Source organism: Lynx canadensis, chromosome B2 (assembly GCF_007474595.2).
Source record: "Lynx canadensis isolate LIC74 chromosome B2, mLynCan4.pri.v2, whole genome shotgun sequence".
NCBI classification, from domain to species: Eukaryota; Metazoa; Chordata; class Mammalia; order Carnivora; family Felidae; genus Lynx; species Lynx canadensis.
In genome coordinates, this window is record NC_044307.1 from 97883644 (window position 1) to 97903455 (window position 19812).

At 36.8% G+C, this 19812-nt stretch overlaps 1 protein-coding gene across 1 annotated transcript in view; it reads right to left on the reverse strand.

Annotated features, from left to right (window-relative positions):
* SEC63 (SEC63 homolog, protein translocation regulator) overlaps positions 1-19812 on the reverse strand; it is a 76287-nt gene that overhangs the window by 6496 nt on the left and 49979 nt on the right. The window contains exons 16-19 of the mRNA XM_030316076.2: positions 19571-19744; positions 15219-15377; positions 10806-10907; positions 7390-7488 (exon numbers count right to left, since the gene is read on the reverse strand). Coding sequence (XP_030171936.1) covers positions 7390-7488; positions 10806-10907; positions 15219-15377; positions 19571-19744 — 534 coding nt within the window. The remainder of the gene's footprint in view (positions 1-7389; positions 7489-10805; positions 10908-15218; positions 15378-19570; positions 19745-19812) is intronic.

Genomic DNA, 19812 nt, shown 5'->3' on the forward strand with positions numbered 1-19812 from the left:
CATTCAGAACAGGAGAGATAAAGAGTCTCCTAGACAAACAAAAAGTAAAAGAGTTCATGACCACTAAACCAGCCCTGCAAAAAATATTAAAGGGGACTCTGAGTGGAAAGATCAAAAATGACACTATGAAGGTAGGATACACAAAGCTGTAAAACTGAATACTTCTGTAAAGAAATCAGTCAAGGAACTCACAAAATAAAAGGATATAAAATATAATAACATATACCGAAAATGTGGGGAGAAGAGGAACAAAGAATGGGTTCAAACTTAAACAACCATCAACTTAATACAGGCTGCTATATGCAAAAGATGTTATATACAAACCTAATGGTAACCACAAATCAAAAATCATTAATAAATATGCAAAGAATAAAGAGAAATCCAAATATATCACTAAAGAAAACCAGCAAACCATGAAAGAAAGGATCAGAGAAAATCTTTAGAAACCACAAAACATGTAATAAAAGAGCAATAAATACACACCTATTAATAATTACTCTGTGCAAGGCTTCTGGGTGGCTCAGTCAGTTGACCGTCTGACCCTTGATTTAGGCTCAGGTCATGATCCCAAAGTTGTGGGAATGAGCCCCGCATCTGGCTCCATGCTAAGCATGGAGCCTGCTTAAGATTCTCTCTGCCACTCTCCCCCACTTTCTCTCTCTCTCTCTAAAAAATAGTAATCATCATCATCATCATCATCATCACCATCATCATCATCACTCTGAATGGACTAAACACTCCAATCAAAAGACACAGGGTGACAGAATGGATAAAAAGACAATACCTATCTATATGCTGCCTACAAGAGATTCATTTCAGACCAAAAGACACCGGCAGATTGAAAGTGAGGGGATGGAAAAACATCTATCATGCAAATGAATCTCAAGAGAAAGCTAGAGTCAAAATACTGATATCAGACAAAATAGACTTTAAAACAAAGACTGGAACAGGAGACAAAAAGGACACTATATAATATTATAAATTAAGGGGACAATCCAACAAGAAGATATAATAATTGTTAAATATGTATGCACCCAACATGAAAGCACCCAAATTCATAAACTAGTTAATAACAAACATAAGGAACTGATCAATAATAATACAATAAAAGTAGAGGACTTTAACATCCCACTTACATCAATGGAGAAACAGAAAATCAACAAGGAAACAAAGTCTTTTTTTATTTTTATTTTTAATGTTTATTTATTTATGAGGGACAGAGCATGAATAGGGGAGGAGCAGAGACAGAGGGAGACAGAGAATCTGAAGCAGGCTCCAGGCTCTGCTGCATAGCACAGAGCCTGTTGCGGGACTCAAACCCACAAACTGTGAGATCATAACCTAAGCCAAAGTCAGACACCCAACCAACTGAGCCACCCAGGTGCCCCAGAAACAAAGGCTTTTGAATGACAGACTGGACCATATAGATTTAACAGGTATATTCATAACATTCCACCCCAACAGCAGAATATACATTCTTTTCAAGTACACATGGAAAATTCTCCAGGACAGGTCACATATTAGGTCACAAAACAAGCCTCAACAAATTCAAAAAGATCAAAGTCATACCATGCATCTTTTCTGACCACAACACTAGTCAACCTACAAAACTACAAGTCAACCACAAGGGGGATCCCAGGTGGCTCAGTCGGTTAAGCGTCTGACTCTTGGTTTCAGCTCAGGTCATGATCTTGCGGTTTCATGGGTTCGAGCCCTGCAATGGGCTCTGCACTAGATCTTCTCTCTCTCCCTCTCTCTGCCCTCCCCCAACTCACACTGTCTCTGTCTCTCTCAAAATAAATAAACTTAAAAAAGAAGTTAACCACAAGAAAAAAAATCTGTAACTACCATAAATAACATTCTACTAAACAATGAATGTTTAGGGAGAGAGACAGAGAGAGAGAGAGAGAGAGAGAGAGAGAGAGAGAGAGAATGAATCTCAAGCAGGCTCCACGTTCAGTGCAGAGCTCAAGGCAGGGCTTGATCCCATGACCCTGGGACCATGACCTGAGCCGAAATCGAGAGTCAGACACTCAACTGACTAAGCTGCCCAGGCACCCCTACCAAGTGTTTAAAGAAGATTTAATACCTATTCTTCTCAAACTATTCCAAAATACAGAAAAGGAAGGGAAACTTCCAAATTCATTCTATGAAGCCAGGATTACCCTGATACCGAAACCAGGTAACGACGTCACAAAACAAGAGAACTACAGACCAATACATCTGATGAAAATAGAGCAAAAATTCTAACAAACCAAATCCAGCAATACATTACAAAAATCATTCATCATGATCAAGTGGGATTTATTCCTGCGTTGCAAGGGTGGCTCAATATTCACAAATCAATCAACGTGATATATCACATCAAGAAGAGAAAGGATAAGAACAATACGATCATTCCAACAGATGCAGAAAAAGCATTTGACAAAGTATAACATCCATTCATGATAAAAACCCTCAATAATGTAGGTGTAGAAGGAACATACCTCAACATAATAAAGGTCATATATGAAAAACCCCACAACAATCTCCTCAATGGAATAAAACTGAGAACCTTTCCCTTAAGGTCAGGAACAAGACAAGGATATTGACTCTTATTTTATTCAACATAGTACTGGAAGTCTTAGCCACAGCAATCAGACAACAGAAAAAAAATAAAAGGCATCTAAATTGGTAAGGAAAAAAGAAATCTTTCAATATTTGCAGATGACATAATACTATATATGGAAAACCTGGAAGATTCCACCAAAAAACTGCTAGAACTGATAAACGAACTCAGTAAAGTCACAGGACACAAAATCAATGTACAGAAATCTGTTGCATTTATATACACCAATAATGAAGCAGCAGAAAGAGAAATTAAGAAATCAATCCCATCTACAAGTACACCAAAAATGGTAAGATATCTAGAAATAAACCTAACCAAAGAAGTGATACACCTATACTCTGAAAAGTATAAAACACCAATGAAAGAAACTGAAAATGACACAAAAAAATGGAAAGACGTTCCATACTCATGGACTGGAAGAGCAAATATTCTAAAAATGTCTATACTACCCAAAGCAGTCTACACGTTCAATGCAATCCCTACCAAAATACCTACACCATTTTTCCAGAACTAGAACAAATAATCCTAAAATTTATATGAAACCAGAAAGACCCTGAGTAGCCAAAGCAACCTTGAAAAAGAAAAGCAAAACTGGAGGCATCACAATTTTAGATTGCAAGTTATATTACAAAGCTACAGTGATCAAGCAGTATGGTAATGGCACAAAAACAGACGTGTAGATTAATGGAACAGAACAGAAACTCCAGAAATAAACACACAATTATGTGATCAACTGATCTTCAACAAAGCAGGAAAGAATATCCAGTGGGAAAAAGATGGTCTCTTCAACAAATGGTGTTTGGAAAACTAGACAGCAACTGCAAAACAAAGAAACTGGGGGCACCTGGGTGGCTCAGTAGGTTAAGCACCTGACTCTTGATTTCGGCTCAGGTCATGATCTCACACTCGTGAGAGTGAGCCCTGTGTCAGGCTCTGCACTGACAGAGCAGACAGAGCCTGCTGGGGATTCTCTCTCTCCCTCTCTCTCTGCCCCTCCCCCATTTGTGTGCATGCTCTCTCTCTCTCTCTCTCTCTCTCAAAATGAACTTAAAAAAAATTTTTTAATGAAAAATAAAAATTAAAAAAGAAAGAAAGAAACTGGACCACTTTCTTACACCACGCACAAAAATAAATTCAAAACAGGTTATGGGCCTAAATGTGAGGCCTGAAACCATAAAAATCCTAGAAAAGAACATAGGTAGTATCTTTTTTGACACTGGCTATAGCAACTTTTTTCTAGGTATGTCTTCTGAAGCAAGGGAAACAAAAGCAAAAATAAACTATTGGGACTCGATCAAAATAAAAAGCTTCTGCAGAGTGAAGAAAACAATCGACAAAACTAAAAGGCAACCTATGGAATGAAAGAAGATATTTGCAAGTAATCTAATAAAGGGTTACTATCCAAATATATAAAGAACTTATAAAACTCAACACCCAAAAAACAATCCAATTAAAAAATGGGCAAGACATGAACAGACATTTGGCCAAGAAGACCTACAGATGGCCAACACATAAAAAGATGTGCATCATCACTTACCATCAGAGAAATACAAATCAAAACTACAATGGGGTATCACCTCACACCTGTCAGAATTCTGGCTAAAATCAAAAATGTAAGAAACAACTAGTGTTGGTGAGGATGTGGAGAAAACATAACCCTCTTCCACTGTTGGTAGAAATGCAAACTGGTACAGCCACTGTGGAAAACAGTATGGAGGTTCTTCAAAAAGTTAAAAACAGAAGTATCCTACAATCCAGCAATCACACTACTGGATATTTACTCCCAAAATACAAAAACACTAACTCAAAGGGATATATGCATCCCTATATTTACAGCAGCATTATTTACAACAGCCAAATTATGGAAGCAGCCCAAATGCCCATCAATTGATGAATGGATAAAGAAGATGTGATATATACATACAATGGAATATTAGCCATAAAAAAGAATGAAATCTTGCCACTTGCAATAACATGGATGGAGCTAGAACGTATAATGCTAAGTGAAGTCAGTCAGAGAAAGACAAATACCATATGATTTCACTCATATAAGGAACAAAATAAATAAGAAAAGGGGGAAAAAAGAGAGACAAACCAAGAAACTGACTTTTTAACTACAGAGAACAAACAGATGGTTACCAGAGTGGAGGTGGGTGGGGAATAAGTGAAACAGATGATGGGTATTAAGGGGCATTTGTTGTGATGAGCACTAGGTGATTATAATAACAACTTAAAAAAAAAAGTTCCATTTCCACTTAGACAAAGGAAGAATAAATTATTTGGATGTTTTGGCAATCTGCCTCCAATCTCCAAAATCCAGATTTTGTAAGCAAGATTATATATTAAAACAAACTAGAAAAATCATGGGAGAATCCTTTTTTTAAAATTAATCTCATAGTTTGACCTTTCTAAGTCACCACAAAACCAAGAAAACAGAAAAGAAAAAATTACTAAATCACACTGCAAAAAAAACTCCAAGTAAATAAATGTTTATATTCTTGCCTAGTAAAAACAACCATAATAGTAAAACAAAATGGGGAGAAATATCTGCAACAAATATCACCACAGGTTGATTTCATAATATTTAAAACAATTGCCCAAACCAAATTAAAAGACCAATAAAAATAACAATGGTCACAAAGAGAAGTACAATTCAAATACACTGAAAGATGCATTACTCTGCAGAGAAATACTGAAACTACACTGAGTATAATTAGGAAAAACTGATGCAGTCAAGAATCATCAATTATATTAAAATGAGTGGGTAGGGGCGCCTGGGTGGCGCAGTCGGTTAAGCGTCCGACTTCAGCCAGGTCACGATCTTGCGGTCCGTGAGTTCGAGCCCCGCGTCGGGCTCTGGGCTGATGGCTCAGAGCCTGGAGCCTGTTTCTGATTCTGTGTCTCCCTCTCTCTCTGCCCCTCCCCCGTTCATGCTCTGTCTCTCTCTGTCCCAAAAATAAAATAAACGTTGAAAAAAAAAAAAATTTAAAAAAAAAATAAAATGAGTGGGTAAAAGAGAACAGGATATTAATATTAACATAGTGCCCAAGTAGCACCCCAAAGATTAGAAGAAAAAATACCTTTTACAGTAGAGAAGCCTTAACTAAATGTTCAACCATGGTATCACCAATGTGGGGCAAACTGATACAATGTGCCCCAATTTGATGCACTAAGAAGGTTACATCACTTATGTAGTATTTTTACCAAAAATATTTAAGATGAATACAATTATGAGTAACCAATGAGACAAAACTGAGGGATATTCTACAAAATACTTTGTCTGGACTCTTTAAAAATGTTGATGGCATGAAAAATTTTAAAACAAAAAGGCCAATGAAGAGTTCTAGAATAAAGATGAATGACAACCAAATTCAATGCATGATCCTTGACTGGATCCTGAATTTTAAAACAAAATAAAAACTAATTGAAAAAAAAAAAGGGATGTCTGGGTGGCTCAGTCAGTTGAGCATCCCACTCAATTTTGGCTCAGGCCACGATCCCAGGGTCGTGGGATTGAGCACTGCATCAGAGCAGAGCCTGCTTAAGGTTCTCTCTTCCCCTCTCCCCTGATCCCTCCCACACGTGTGAACATGCTCTCTCTAAAGAATAAAAAAATAATTTGAAAACAAAACAAAAACTGTAACAGGCACTAGTGAGTATTTAGGGAAATTTGAATATGGACTGTATATTGGATGAATACCATATCAATGTTAAATTTCCTGAACATAGTAATCTTATTGTGCTTATGTAGGAGATCACTCTTGTTCTCACAGTACTCTGGTAAAACTTAAATTTAAAAAATAATAAAACTGCTCTATCAAAGAAATAACCTTAAGTTAGCTCTAACTGTCAAATAAACAACAACGAACTACTTCATACATTTACTACTTGGTAATACAGGGGGAAATGTACTTTTTGTATTTAAAATGAGGGGCACCTGGGTGGCTCAGTCAGTTAAGCGGCTGACTTTGGCTCAGGTCATGATCTCACGGTTCATGGGTTCAAGTCCTGCATCGGTTTCATGCTATCAGCTCAGAGCTCAGAGCCTGGAGCCTGCTACGGATTCTGTGTCATCTTCTCTCTATCTGCCTCTCCCCCGCCTGCACTCTGTCTCTCTCAGTAAATAAACATTTAAAAAACTATTTTTAAAATATTTTTAAAAAATCAACATCACAGAACTATCTTGAAATTAAAAAAAAAAAACCCTTGCTCTTGTCCACCAAGTCCAGGTAGAAAGAACCTTCCTTCTAGAAAAGTAACATGAAAAAATCAAGAAAAACAAGAAAAATAGAAAGGAATTGCCAAGGGATAAAACATGTTCATCACGATGGTACATGAGTGATGTCATGAACAATGAATAATGCTACATAATCAAAAATTCCACTCCAGAAATCTAATTAGCAATTCTTACATTCATTTTTAAGACAAAAGGTCTTAGCACTAATCCAGTGAAGATAAAAATTGCAGATTTTTGTAAAATATAATTAAATTCTGGACAGAACAAAAGGCATATGTCCTTAGACACTGACAGTGAAAACTCCCCAAAGTAAGTTGAAAACAAGCTTTTAAGACTAAGAAAGTTGCCTACTTTTAACAATACTATATAAACTTCGAATTAGTTCCCCCCAGGCACCAGAGAACAGTTATAAAAGGTGCCTTAACAAATACAATACAATAAGCCAAATATGATAAACTGAAATCTAAAAAAGATTTTATGAAGCAGCATGAAGGTGAGATGCCTTACATTTGTAAAAACTGAAATAATGTTGTTGGATACTTACCTCTTCTGTATCTTTTAGCGTACACACGTGATATGGCATAGATATTAACGTCTGTTCCTTCCTATCTGCAATATAAAGCCACCACCATTCTTGTTTCTCCTGCAAAGAAAAAAAAAAGATGTTATCAGAAAGAACTAGAGAAGTAACTGTCTGCCTTGTCTCATTCTAGAGGTATTGTTCTGGTTTTGTTCACTGCAGTATCTCCGGCACAGACACAGTGCCTGGTACAAAATAGATATTCAATAAATGTTTACTGAATGAATAAACTATTCTTAACCATTTATAGATCTGCTGTCCAAAAGAATTCTGTATGTAATATGGGGGTTTCAAACAGTCCCTTAAAAAACGGTAGTGATGGGCCTCTGTGTTAAAAACCCCTGATTAACCTTAAATGACAAGAGATATAATAAAATAAAATAAAACATCATAAACTATTACAGGATCATCCAGCAAATAATCTTAATCATCTTACCTAGTAATAAGCAAAAGCCAGAAAGTAAGAGCAGAAGGGACTTGGGCAACCAAATCGGAAATCATGAAAATACACTACTCATAAGAGATCATCTAAGAGCCTAATACCTTTCACTGCACATGATTTTAATAAGCACAACATTTTTAGCTGTACCTCAGAAAAGATTAGGAATAAAAAAAGAGCTCAGTAAAGAAACTGCCACCAGAATGTACAATGACAGCAGGAAGAACTGACAGGAGACAGAAAAGTATTTAAAAAAAACAATGAGAAGACACAGCAGTCTGGAGGCACCAAACTTCAGTGTGCTCAGCACTGTTGTACAGAACTCATCAATAACTGTTTAGTCATGTCTTAGTACCCTCTGCTTAAGAACTGGTTAGGGAAGAGATCTTCTTTAAACAAATTAAAGAAAAATGTTTTGGAGCTAAAACAGACTCTAGGATAGTCTAACTACTCATTTAACCAAAACAACACTAGACTATTCTAAATTCTCAATTACCCAAAAGAAAGTTAGAAAAATAACTTTTTACTGAAAACATTATCATAGGGAAAATGTCTTTTGAATTCAAAATCACTTGTACTTGCTATTTTATTTTAACCACAAGACACTGAAATTTGATTATTTGATAATGCTACACTGAGGTTAACTAAAAATTCTTGTAAACTACAAAGCACAGCATTAATAAGCAGAATAAATAAATCACAAGTATATGATTAATTCAACTTCTGCTTAACCCAAAGTGGACTACCATAATAGGTGTGTGTGTGTGTGTGTGTGTGTACATATATATGTATATTTGTCTACGTGTGTGTTGCACAAAGTGGATAAAAACATTATAATGGACTCAAAATGCAGTATTAATTTCTGCACCTTATGGGCCAGAGTCTCAGTCACAATTACTTGATTCTGCCACTGTAACATGAAAAGAGTAAGTGTGACTGGGTTCCAATAAAACTTCATTCATAAAACAGGCAGGGAGGCAGACTTGTCTACAGGCAGTAGTTTGTCAATGCCTGATTTAAAGCCACATAGACCAGATTATTTCACTTCTCTAAAACCCTGCTTTTCTTCTCTATTAAATGAGGAGCATCTACCTCAGGCTGTGTTGTGAAGATGGACTGAGATAATACAAGTAAATTATATATCAGAATGTCTAGCACATTGAGAGTGATAATCACAATTATTAACGAAATGATCTCATTACTAGAACACACATGTAATATAAGAAGCACGGGAGATGTTTAAGAATGTGCGTATCTTCTTTACCTCTCCACTAAGAGAATGCCTTTCCTTCCCTCTCCCAGGCTATTTGATTAAAATGTGATTCATTCAAGAATATTTATTAAGAAGCTGGTGAATATGAATCCACGGCACTGTACCTGTGCCTAGACTCTTTGATGCACACGGTGAAAGTGGAAAAGATGTTCTACCATGACTTCTTCACACTTTCAACACAATAGCTTCTCTACTGTGTGAGATTCCCCACCATTCTTAACATATTAAGCATAATGAGTGAGTTTCAGTTACATGTAAGTCAATTATAAACACGTAACTTTAAGCAATTTAAATGGGTAGTGTGATAGTTAGGGTAGCTCTACAGGGACACGGAAAGGTAGACAGGTAGACATTAGTAAAATCCTAAATAAATTTTGTCTGATAAGTGGTACTTTTCGAGATGTTTACCGTGTAGTTGTAGATTAAATTAGAAAAAGGCATTCTCAAGGCTAAAATGTTCTAAGGGAGTGAATGGATATTTTGCTTATTAACTAAGCATGGTCTAAAATGAACTGTCTGTTGCAAGGGTACAAATTATGCAGCTTACAACATCCCATGGCACTTTTAAAACCAATCAATGAGTGAAATTTACTCGCTTGATTTCGGGAGTCTTGGGGTTGGCAGACTACCACTGCAATGGGCAAAATGCCCCTAACAGATGGGCTAACGCTCACGACACGCCAGAAGATCAGCAAGCACATTAACATGGAATCCTGGGCTGACTTTCCTCCAAGTCAAAACAACAGTCTGCAGAGCCACTCATTTATTATTAGGGAAGCCAAATTACTTGGGAATTTGCCTTCAGCAGCCCCCAGCAACTCTGGATTGACATTCTAAAGCAGAAAGCAGATTTATACATGAAATCACCTGCCAAACATGAGTGCCGAGCATAAGATTCTGTGGCCAAGCTGTGAGGCAGTCGGTGGAACAGCTTCCTTGAACTAAGAGGCAACCAGTTCTCGACCTCTGGCCAGAGACAGAATCATTGCAAAAGCAAAGCATTGTGTAAATTCCAAATTCATTTGAAAGACAAACAACTCAAGGAGACCAAAAGTTGAGCAGGCCACAACCACAAAGTAAACAAGGACAGGAGAACAAATAGCACTGCAGCAATCTGTCCTGAGCTTGGGGCTCAGTCATTCTGAACTCTTACTGAACTCAGCTGGTCCCACAGCCCATGGGCTTGCCTATTCCCGGGTACTAGGGCCAGAGCAAGTGCAGTGGCTCCAGGTGGCCAGTAGAGAGCCATCAGAGAAAACTCATGGGAAAAATTTAAGAACTTTTTTCATTTTATTTAAAACTTGACAGAAGTGAGAGACTCAAAAAAGCTGTGTAATCATAGGCAAAATATGCATTTGTCTGACAGACTGCCTGAACTACTAAAGAGAAATCAGCAGTCAGCACAACCTTCAGTAATATAGGCACAGAAAAGACAGAAGCACAGGAAACCATATAAATACTTAAAAAGTTAACAATCCTCCCATTATAGACCACATTCACTAAATCTAATTCATACTGAAATGTATTCTTCAAACTGTCACCTATCAAGAACGGACCACATCAGCACATTTGAGCCAGTACACACCATGGAGGGATAAAAGGCAACTGAAAAATACCTGAAGAGAAAGTAGATGGAATAAGGAAAACGCTGAGTCATGAATAACTCACCTCGGGAAAGTAAAGACTATAAACAGGATGTGTTATCTTTGATTTGGTTTCCAGTAGAGCTCTCTCCTTTCGCTGTATACTTTGTTGTAATTCTTGCCACTCCTAGGTAAAGTAAAAATCAAACATTTGAAATCATTTTGAAGTTTCCATCTTCTTCCAGCTATTATTCCTGACAATGCTAACTACTACTGAGTTCAGTCCCACAGACCTGATCATTTCCCTGCTCTAAACTTACAACACATTATTTCATAAATCAAATCTAAGCCCTTCAGCATCAACTACATGGGTCGTGATCTGATCTGGGCCAATCTCTTCAGTCTCCTAACACTGCCTTCCTCTTTGCACTTTCTATTCTAGTCATTTTGAACTATCTTGACTTCTCTGAACTCACCAAGCTATTTCACTCCTCCTAAACCCTGTTTGGATTTGTTTTCTCCCTCTGTCTTTAACCTGGCAAATTCCTCCTATTATTCCCTTAGGAACTGCTAAAGCCTAAACCATGAGTTCCCAAATACCAGAAATTTTCCTCAACTTGAGTTGATCACTCCCTCCTCTGTGTTATCACTGTACCTGGCAAAAATGTGCATAATCTCTTTTGTACTTTTGTACTTTAATGTTTACTTACAAGTCTGCCTTACCCACTAGCCTGTCATTCAAGGGCAGAAACTGTTTTACATTTGGTTTGCATTTCTGTCATCTAACACAGGGCTTGCAATGTGGCAGATAATGAATAATTGTATAATTATTTGACAATTGAATGAATGTATTTTGGTATCTAAAGAAACTAGTCTGTCACTTCTACTAACCCTAATACTGTACTCAGAAAAGAATATGTCAACTCTTTCTCAAAACGTGGGTGGGGAAATAATTTCTTTGATAGGCTTTAATTTCCTGGCAATCAATTTAATTCCCGAAGTACAAAAACGGTCAAGGGCCAGCAACTGCTAAAAAGTCACCCTTGTTTTTCCCCACCATTCCCAAGGGCAGGTACATTACAGGCATACCTCATTTAATTGCACTTTGCACATGTGTGCTTTACAAATACTGTGATTTTTACAAACTGAAGGTTTGTGGCAACCCTGTGTTGAGCAAGTCTCTTGTTCTACTGTTGCCATTTCTCCCAACAGCGTTTGCTCACTTCGTGTCTGTGTGTGTCACATTTTGGTAATTCTTGCAAGATTTAAAACTTCTTTCTTATTATATTTGTTACGGTGATCTCTGATCACTGATCTTTGATGTTACTACAGTAATTGTTTTGGGGCACCACGAACCATGCTCACCTAAGATGGCAAACTTAATAAATATTGTGTGTATTCTGACTGCTCCACCAATGGGCTGTTCCTCCATTTCTTCCCCTCCTCTTGGCCTCTCTATTCCCTGAGACACAACAATACTGAAATTAGGCCAATTAATAACCCTACAGTGATCTCTCAGTGTTCAAGTGAAAGGAAGAGCCACATGTCTCTCACTCTAAATCAAAAGCTAGAAATGATTAAGCTTAGTGAAGAAGGCAAGCTGGAAGTTGAGACAGGCTGAAAGCTAGGGCTCTTGTACCAAATAGACAAGTTGTGAATGCACAGGAAAAATTCATGAAGGAAATTAAAAGTGCTACTCCAGTGAAAACACAAGTGATAACAAAGTGAAACAGCCTTACTGCTGACACAGAGAAAGTTTTAGCAGTCTGAACAGAAGATCAAACCAGCCGTAATAGTTCTTTAAGCCAAACCTTAATCCAGAGCAAGGACTTGCCTCTTCAATTCTATAAAGGCTGAGAGAAGTGAAGAAGGTGCAGAAGAAAAATTTGAAGCTAGGAGAGGTTGGTTCGTGAGGTTTCAGGAAAGAAGGCATCTCACTAACATCAAAGTGCAAAGGGGAAGCAGCAAGTGCTTGTGGAGAAACTGCAGCAAGCTATCCACAAGGTCTAGCTGGGATAATTAATGAAGATGGCTACGCTAAGTAACAGATTTTCCACACTAACAAAACAGCCTTACACTGGAAGAAGATGCCATCTCAGACTTTCATAGCTAGAGAGAAGTCCATGCTCGGCTTCAAAAGACAGGTTGACTCTTCCATTAGGAGCTAATGCAACTGGTGACATTAAGCTGAAGCCAATACTTGCTTAGCGTTCTGAAAATCCTAGGGCCCTTAAGAACTATGCTAAATCTACCCTGCGTGTGCTCTCTAAATGGAACAACAAAACCTGAATGATAGCACATGGTTTATTGAATATTTTAAGTCCACTGTTGAGATCGACTACTCAAAAAAAAAAAAAAAAAAAATCCTTTCAAAATAGTACTACTGCTCATTGACAACGCACCTGGTCACCCAAGAGCTCTGATAGAGACATACAGTAAGATTAATGTTGTTTTCATGACTGCTAACACAACATCCATTCTGTAGTCCATGGATCAAGGAGTAATTTTCACTTTCAAGTCTTACTATTTTAGAAATACATTTTTTAAGCAACAGCTGCCACAGATAGTGATTCCTCTGGTGGATCTGGGCAAAGTATACCGAAAATCTTCTCATTCACCCTTTTACAAGCCATTAAGTATATTTATGATTCATAAGAAGAGTCAAAATGTCAACATTCACAGGAGTTTGGAGAACTGATTTCCAACCCTGATGGATGACTTTGAGGGGTTCAAGACTTCAGTGGAGGAAGGAGTACTGCAGATGGGGTGGAAATAGCAAGAGAATTAGCAGTGGAGCCCAACGATGGAACTGAATTGCTGCAATCTCATGAGAGAACTTGAGCAGATGAGGAGTTGCTTCTTATGGAGAAGCAAAGAATGTGGTTTCCAGAGACGGAATCTACTCCTGGTGAAGGTACTGTGAAGATTGTTGAAATAACAACAAAGGACTTAAAAGATGACATAAACTCAGTTGACAAAGCAGTGATAGGATTTGACAGGTCTGACTCCAATTTGAAAGAAGTTCTATTGTGGGTAAAATGCTATAAACAGCATTGCACGCTACAGAGAAATCATTTGTGAAAGAATAGTCAATGCAGCAAATTTTACTGTTGTCTTATTTAAAAAACTGCCCCAGCCACTGCAATCTTCAGCAACCACCACCCTGAATAGTCAGTAGCCACCAACACCTAGGCAAGAGCCTCCACCAGCAAAAAGATCACAATTTGCTGAAGGCTCAGACGATGGTTAGGATTTTTTAGTAATAGAGAATGTTTTCATTAAGGCATATATATTGTTTGAGACAATGCTACTGCACACTCTATACACTACACTACAATATAGTGTTAAACATAACTTTCATATCCACTAGGAAACTGAAAAATTCATTTGATTCGCTATATTGTGATGTTAGTTTCATTCTGGTGGTCTGGATATAAGCCTGTAGTATCTCCAAACTATGCCTGCAATTCCTCATATTTTTATCCTTTGCCTTTTCCTTTTATTCCTCTCTACTTGACTCTCTCAGGCTATTCGGGGAAACTCTTTTTCTCTCCTAAACTACAAGGGTACCTTTTAGGTCAATGGCCTAGTCAGAAAGAAGAGAACAACACAAACATAAAGGAATGGCTGATCAGTTTACAGTTCATTTGCAGTAAGCCTCTAAGGACCCATTATTTGTCCAACAAACCCTCTTTTCTATAGCCCATCCATAAATCAGGTGCAAACTAACGCCATACCATGAGATTTTTTTCTATTTTCTACCCTCACAATCTTAGTAAGTTCCTTTAGAGACACCTCTTTTCCTTAAGGTCTTATACACTTCTTGAAACAAGGTGGAATTTTGTAAATATTAGTTTTTCCCTTAACCAACCTCTAGACATTAGAGTCCACAGTAATGTTTCTTAACTCTAAACATTACCTGCAACTCTGGAAAGACTCAGTTCTAAGTAACTGCTTAGACCATAACCCGCCTTTCCTAACTCATTTGCAGACTCAACTCCAACAATGAAAACCATTGTAAGACACCAAACTGGCTTCGATTTAGACCCACATCCTATACTATCTAGCAACTTAAAGATTTCAGAAAATTAAGAAGTCCGGGTGCCTGCGTAGCTTAGTCGGTTAAGTGTCTGACTCTTGATCTCAACTCAGGTCATAATCTCATGGCTCATGGGGTGCAGCTCCGCGTAGAGCTTTACGCTGACAGCACAGAACCTCCCTGGGATTCTCTCTCTCTGTTCCTCCCCTGTTTGCATGTGCTCTCTCAAAATAAATAGACTAATTAATTAATTTAAAAAAAATTAAGGGGTCCAATCCTTGTTAGAAATGATTTTTCTTTATAATTCTGACCATCCCACAAAAATATTCTTACAAAATAATATGATTCTAAAATATACTGATATTATTTAAGACAAGTAAACAAAACAAATTAAAAAACAACAAAACCCAAAACAATCAGAGGTATATAACTCCAATTATTTAAACTTATAAGTCTTACTGCTTCGTCATCTTTGTTTTGTTTTTCATCTTGCTCTCTATCAGAGTCTCTGTCACTACCATCATCTTTTTCACTCTGGGATTCTCTATTCGTTTCTTCTTCTTCAGAATCACTGCCTTTGTCAGAAACTTCTTCTTCATCTTCCTTTACTGCAGCTTCCTAAAAGGAAAGAGCAACCACAAAAGTTTTGAATACCTCAGTGAATATATCATTCGGAGGCCCCTGAAGCTAACTTTTTGTCATTAAAATTAAATTGGCTCAAGATTATAATTTCACTATTCATACAGAATTTTAGAGAATTATAAACACATTTACTTATAAATATGTGGTAGTCAGACTAAAGACTTTAACATTTGGCTTATTTGTCTACTGTTATTTTATTTTTGTTTGTAAAATAAAAAATACTTTTATTTTTATTTACAAAGTATACTACCACAATGGCAAAGATGGCTCATCTTTCAAAACACCAATCATACAATATATTTTATTCGGGATGGGGAAATGGGAAGTTTATAGAAAAGTACTGCTTTGACAGTTTAGTATTATCTTCTATGGCTGACAGAATATAATGTAGTAAGGAAAGCCAATATCCCAGACAAGATACTTACTAATCCATTTCAAGAAGCAAGAAAGAGAACAGCAAATTAAATGCAAAAAAAGTCAAAGTAAATAATACAGACCAGAAATCAATTAAAGAGAAGGCAGATACACAAAAGAGAAACCTAAATAAAACCAAAAGTTGGTTCTTTGAGGGGCGCCTGGGTGGCTCAGTCAGTTGGGCGTCTGACTTCGGCTCAGGTCATGATCTCAGAGTTCGTGAGTTAGAGCCCAGTGCCAAGCTCTCTGCTATCAGCACAGAGCCTGCTTCGAATCCTCTGTCTCCCTCTCTCTGCCCCTCCCCAACGTGTGCATGCGCACGTGTGCGCTCTCTCTCCCTCAAGAATAAAATAAACGTTAAAAAAAAAAGTTGGTTCTTTGAAAAGATTAATACAACTGCAGCAAGACTTCCATTAGGCAAGACTGATGAAAGGAAAAAGAGAATACAAATTACTAATATTAGGAATAAAAGAAACATAACTACAGATCCAAAGGACATTACAAATAAAGGATATTATCAATAACTGTCAATAAATTTGATAACTTACAGGAAATGGACAAGCTTCTTGAAAGACATAATATACTAAAATTGATATACGGAAAAAAGTAGAATTTGCTAAAGAAATGGATTCTATAACTAAACCCTTTTTAAAACTCCAAACCCAGATGGCTTTTCTAGATAATTCTTCCAAATAACAAATCCAATCTTACACAAACTCTTCCAGGAAAAAGAAAGAAAGAATACTTCTTGTTTAATGAGGCCAACATAAACCTGATACAAAATCTGGCAAGGGTATTACAAGAAGGGAGAAAGGCAAACCAATATTCTCTCATAAAAATAAATGTAGGAATCCTAAATAAAATATTATCAAGTCCAAATAAATATGAAAAAGGATACTATGTTATGACCAAATGAATTTGTTCCAGGAATGCAAGGATAGCTTAAAATTTTTAAATGCATCAGCATAACTCACCACATTACAAAAAGGAGAAAAATCAGTCACCTCAACAAATGGAGAAATGGCATTTAATAAAATTCAGTATTGCTCATGATAAAAATTCTCAGCAAACTGGGAACAGAAGGGAATACTTCCTTAACCTGATAAAGAATATCTACAAAAACCCTATAGCTAACATCATACTTAACAGTTTGTTTCCTTTCTCCTGGAGATAAGCAAGATTTGATAAGGGTGACCACTGTCCCCATTCCTAACGAGCATTACACTGAAAGTTCTAGCTAGTAGAGTAAGGCAAAAAGGAAAAGGAAGAGAAGGAGGCATAAAGATTAAAAACAAAAAAGTAAAACTATCTTTATTCCCAGATGGCATGATTGTGTACATAGAAAATCTTTTTAAAAGTACCTACAAATGGTTAGAATTACAAGCATACCTTGGAGATATTGCAAGTTCAGTTCCAGACAGTAGAGCGATTAATGCAATCAAGTCAAATAACTTTTTTTGTTCCCCATTACATATAAATACTATACTGCAGAATGTTAAATGTACAAACAGCATTATGTCTTAAATCATGTGCATGCCTTAATTAAAAATACTGCTAAAGAATGCTATCACATGAGCTGCCAGAGAGCTGTAATCACTGATCACAGATCACCATAGTGAATATAATAATAATACAAAGTTTAAAATATTGAGGGCATTACCAAAATATGACAGAAACACAAAGTGAGCAAATGCTGCTGGAAAAATGGCGCTGATAGATTTGCTCAACACAGGGTTGCCACAAACCTTCAATCTGTAAAAAAATGCAGTATGTGCTAAGTGCAATAAACAGAAGTGCAATAAAACAAGGTATGCGCATATTGTCAACGTATGCCCCTTGATACAAGGTCAATATTTAGAACGCAACTGTATCTCTACACACCAGCAATAAACACTGAAGAATGGATTTTTTAAAAATGTTATATGCAACAGCACCAGAAAGTATCAAATGCAGAAGGGTAAGTAAATCTAATGAAAGATGTGCCATACCTCTGCCACTGGAAATTACAAAACACTGCTGAGAAAAAATTAAGGAAGATCCAAATTAATAAAGATAAACCATAATTATGAATAAAAAGACTCAATATTGTTCATGTGAATTCTCCCTACACTGAAGCACAGATTCAATGTAATCCTCATCTAAACTCTAGGAGCTTTTTTTGGTGGAACCTGCCAAGCTTATTTTAAAAATGTTGAGGGAAATGCAAAGAACCGAAAATAAGCAAGACAATTTTAAAGAAGAGTTTGAGAACTTAACACTAACATATTTCAAAACTTAATATAAACTCATCATAATTAAGACCATGTGGTTTGGAACAAGAATAGACAAATAATCAATGGAATGGTCTAGTGAGTCCATAAACAGATCTGCACAAACATCGTTATGGTCGCTTGTTTTATGACAAACCATCACTGCAATTCTGAGAAAAGGATGATCTTGTCAATAAGTGGTGCTAGAATAAGTGGTCCATAATCCCTATCTCACACTATTCACAATAATTAATTCAAGATGTAGCTAAGCTAAATATAGTAAGTAAAATAATATTTCTAGGAGAAAACAGAAAAATATCTCCAGGTTCTTGTGACAGGCAGAAATGTCTTCAACAAGAAACAAAAACACTAACCATAAAATTGATAAAACAGACTTCCTTAAAATTAAGTACCATCAAAAGCTACCACTAAGAGAGTAAAAAGGACTCATATCCAGAATATATAAAGGGAACCCTACAAATCCATAAGACAACCCAACAGAAAAAGAGGATATCCAAATGGCTAGTAAATATATCAAAAGATGCTCATTATCATTAGTTATCAAGTAAATAACAAATAAAAACCACACAGAGATACTGCTACAAATCCACCATTGTGGTTAAAATGAAAAAGAATGGTAGAACTACATATTAGTGAGGATGTGGAACAACTGGACTCAGGTTTTGCTAGTATGAGCATAGAATAGTACAACTTTGGAAAATAGGCTCTTTTCAACAAACTCAACATACACCTATTTGTGACCCAGCAATTCCAATGCTAGATTCCACATACCCAAAAAAAATGAATGTCCACAAAATGACATGTGCATGAATAAACACAGCACTTTTACTCACAACAGGCAAAAACTAGAAACAACCCAAATGTTCACCAACCAAAGATAGATAAATTGTAGTATATTCAAAAAATGGAATATCACATACACACAAAGAATGAACAGGTGCTATCCACAACACAGATGAATGTCATGGACATAATGCTGAATGAAAGCAAACATTTCCAATTATATCAAGCTTAAGAATAGGCAAAACTGGGACACCTGGGTGGCTCAGCTGGTTAAGTGCCTGACTTCAGCTCAAGTCATAATCTCACAGTTTGTGAGTTCAAGCCCCACGTCGGGCTCTCTGCTGTCAATGCAGAGCCTGCTTCGGATCCTCTGTCCCCCTCTCTCTGCCCCTACCCCACTTGTGCTTGGGCACATATGCTCTCTCTCTCTCTCAAAAATAAACAAACATTAAAAAAAAAAAAAAAATAGACAAAACTAATCTATGGTAATAAGAGCCAGAACAGGAAGGTATGGAGGTAAAGGGAGGGATCTTTGAGAAGGGGCATAAGCAAGTTTTCTAGGGTGTTAAAGTTTTCCATCTTAATCTGGGTATCATGCATACACATACATGTAAAATTTCAGGAGCTATACACATAGGATTTGAACATTTTAGTATAAGTTACATGAAAATAAAGATAATGATAACAACAGTATTAACTTACACTCCCAACAACTCCATTTGCCTGCTTTTGTTTCTGTTGCTTTGATTGTGGTAAGGGCACAGGTGTAGGTTTTTTTTTTAAAGGTTTCTTTTTTTTCGATTTAGCAGCTTTCTTAGGTCCTTTACTCTTCTGTTGCCATCCTCCTTTTGTCCTATTCTTGTTAGTATCACCCTGCTGTAAATCACAACATACATACACACTCAGAAGTTATAACAATAGTTTCATTTGGGAGTCATAGTAAT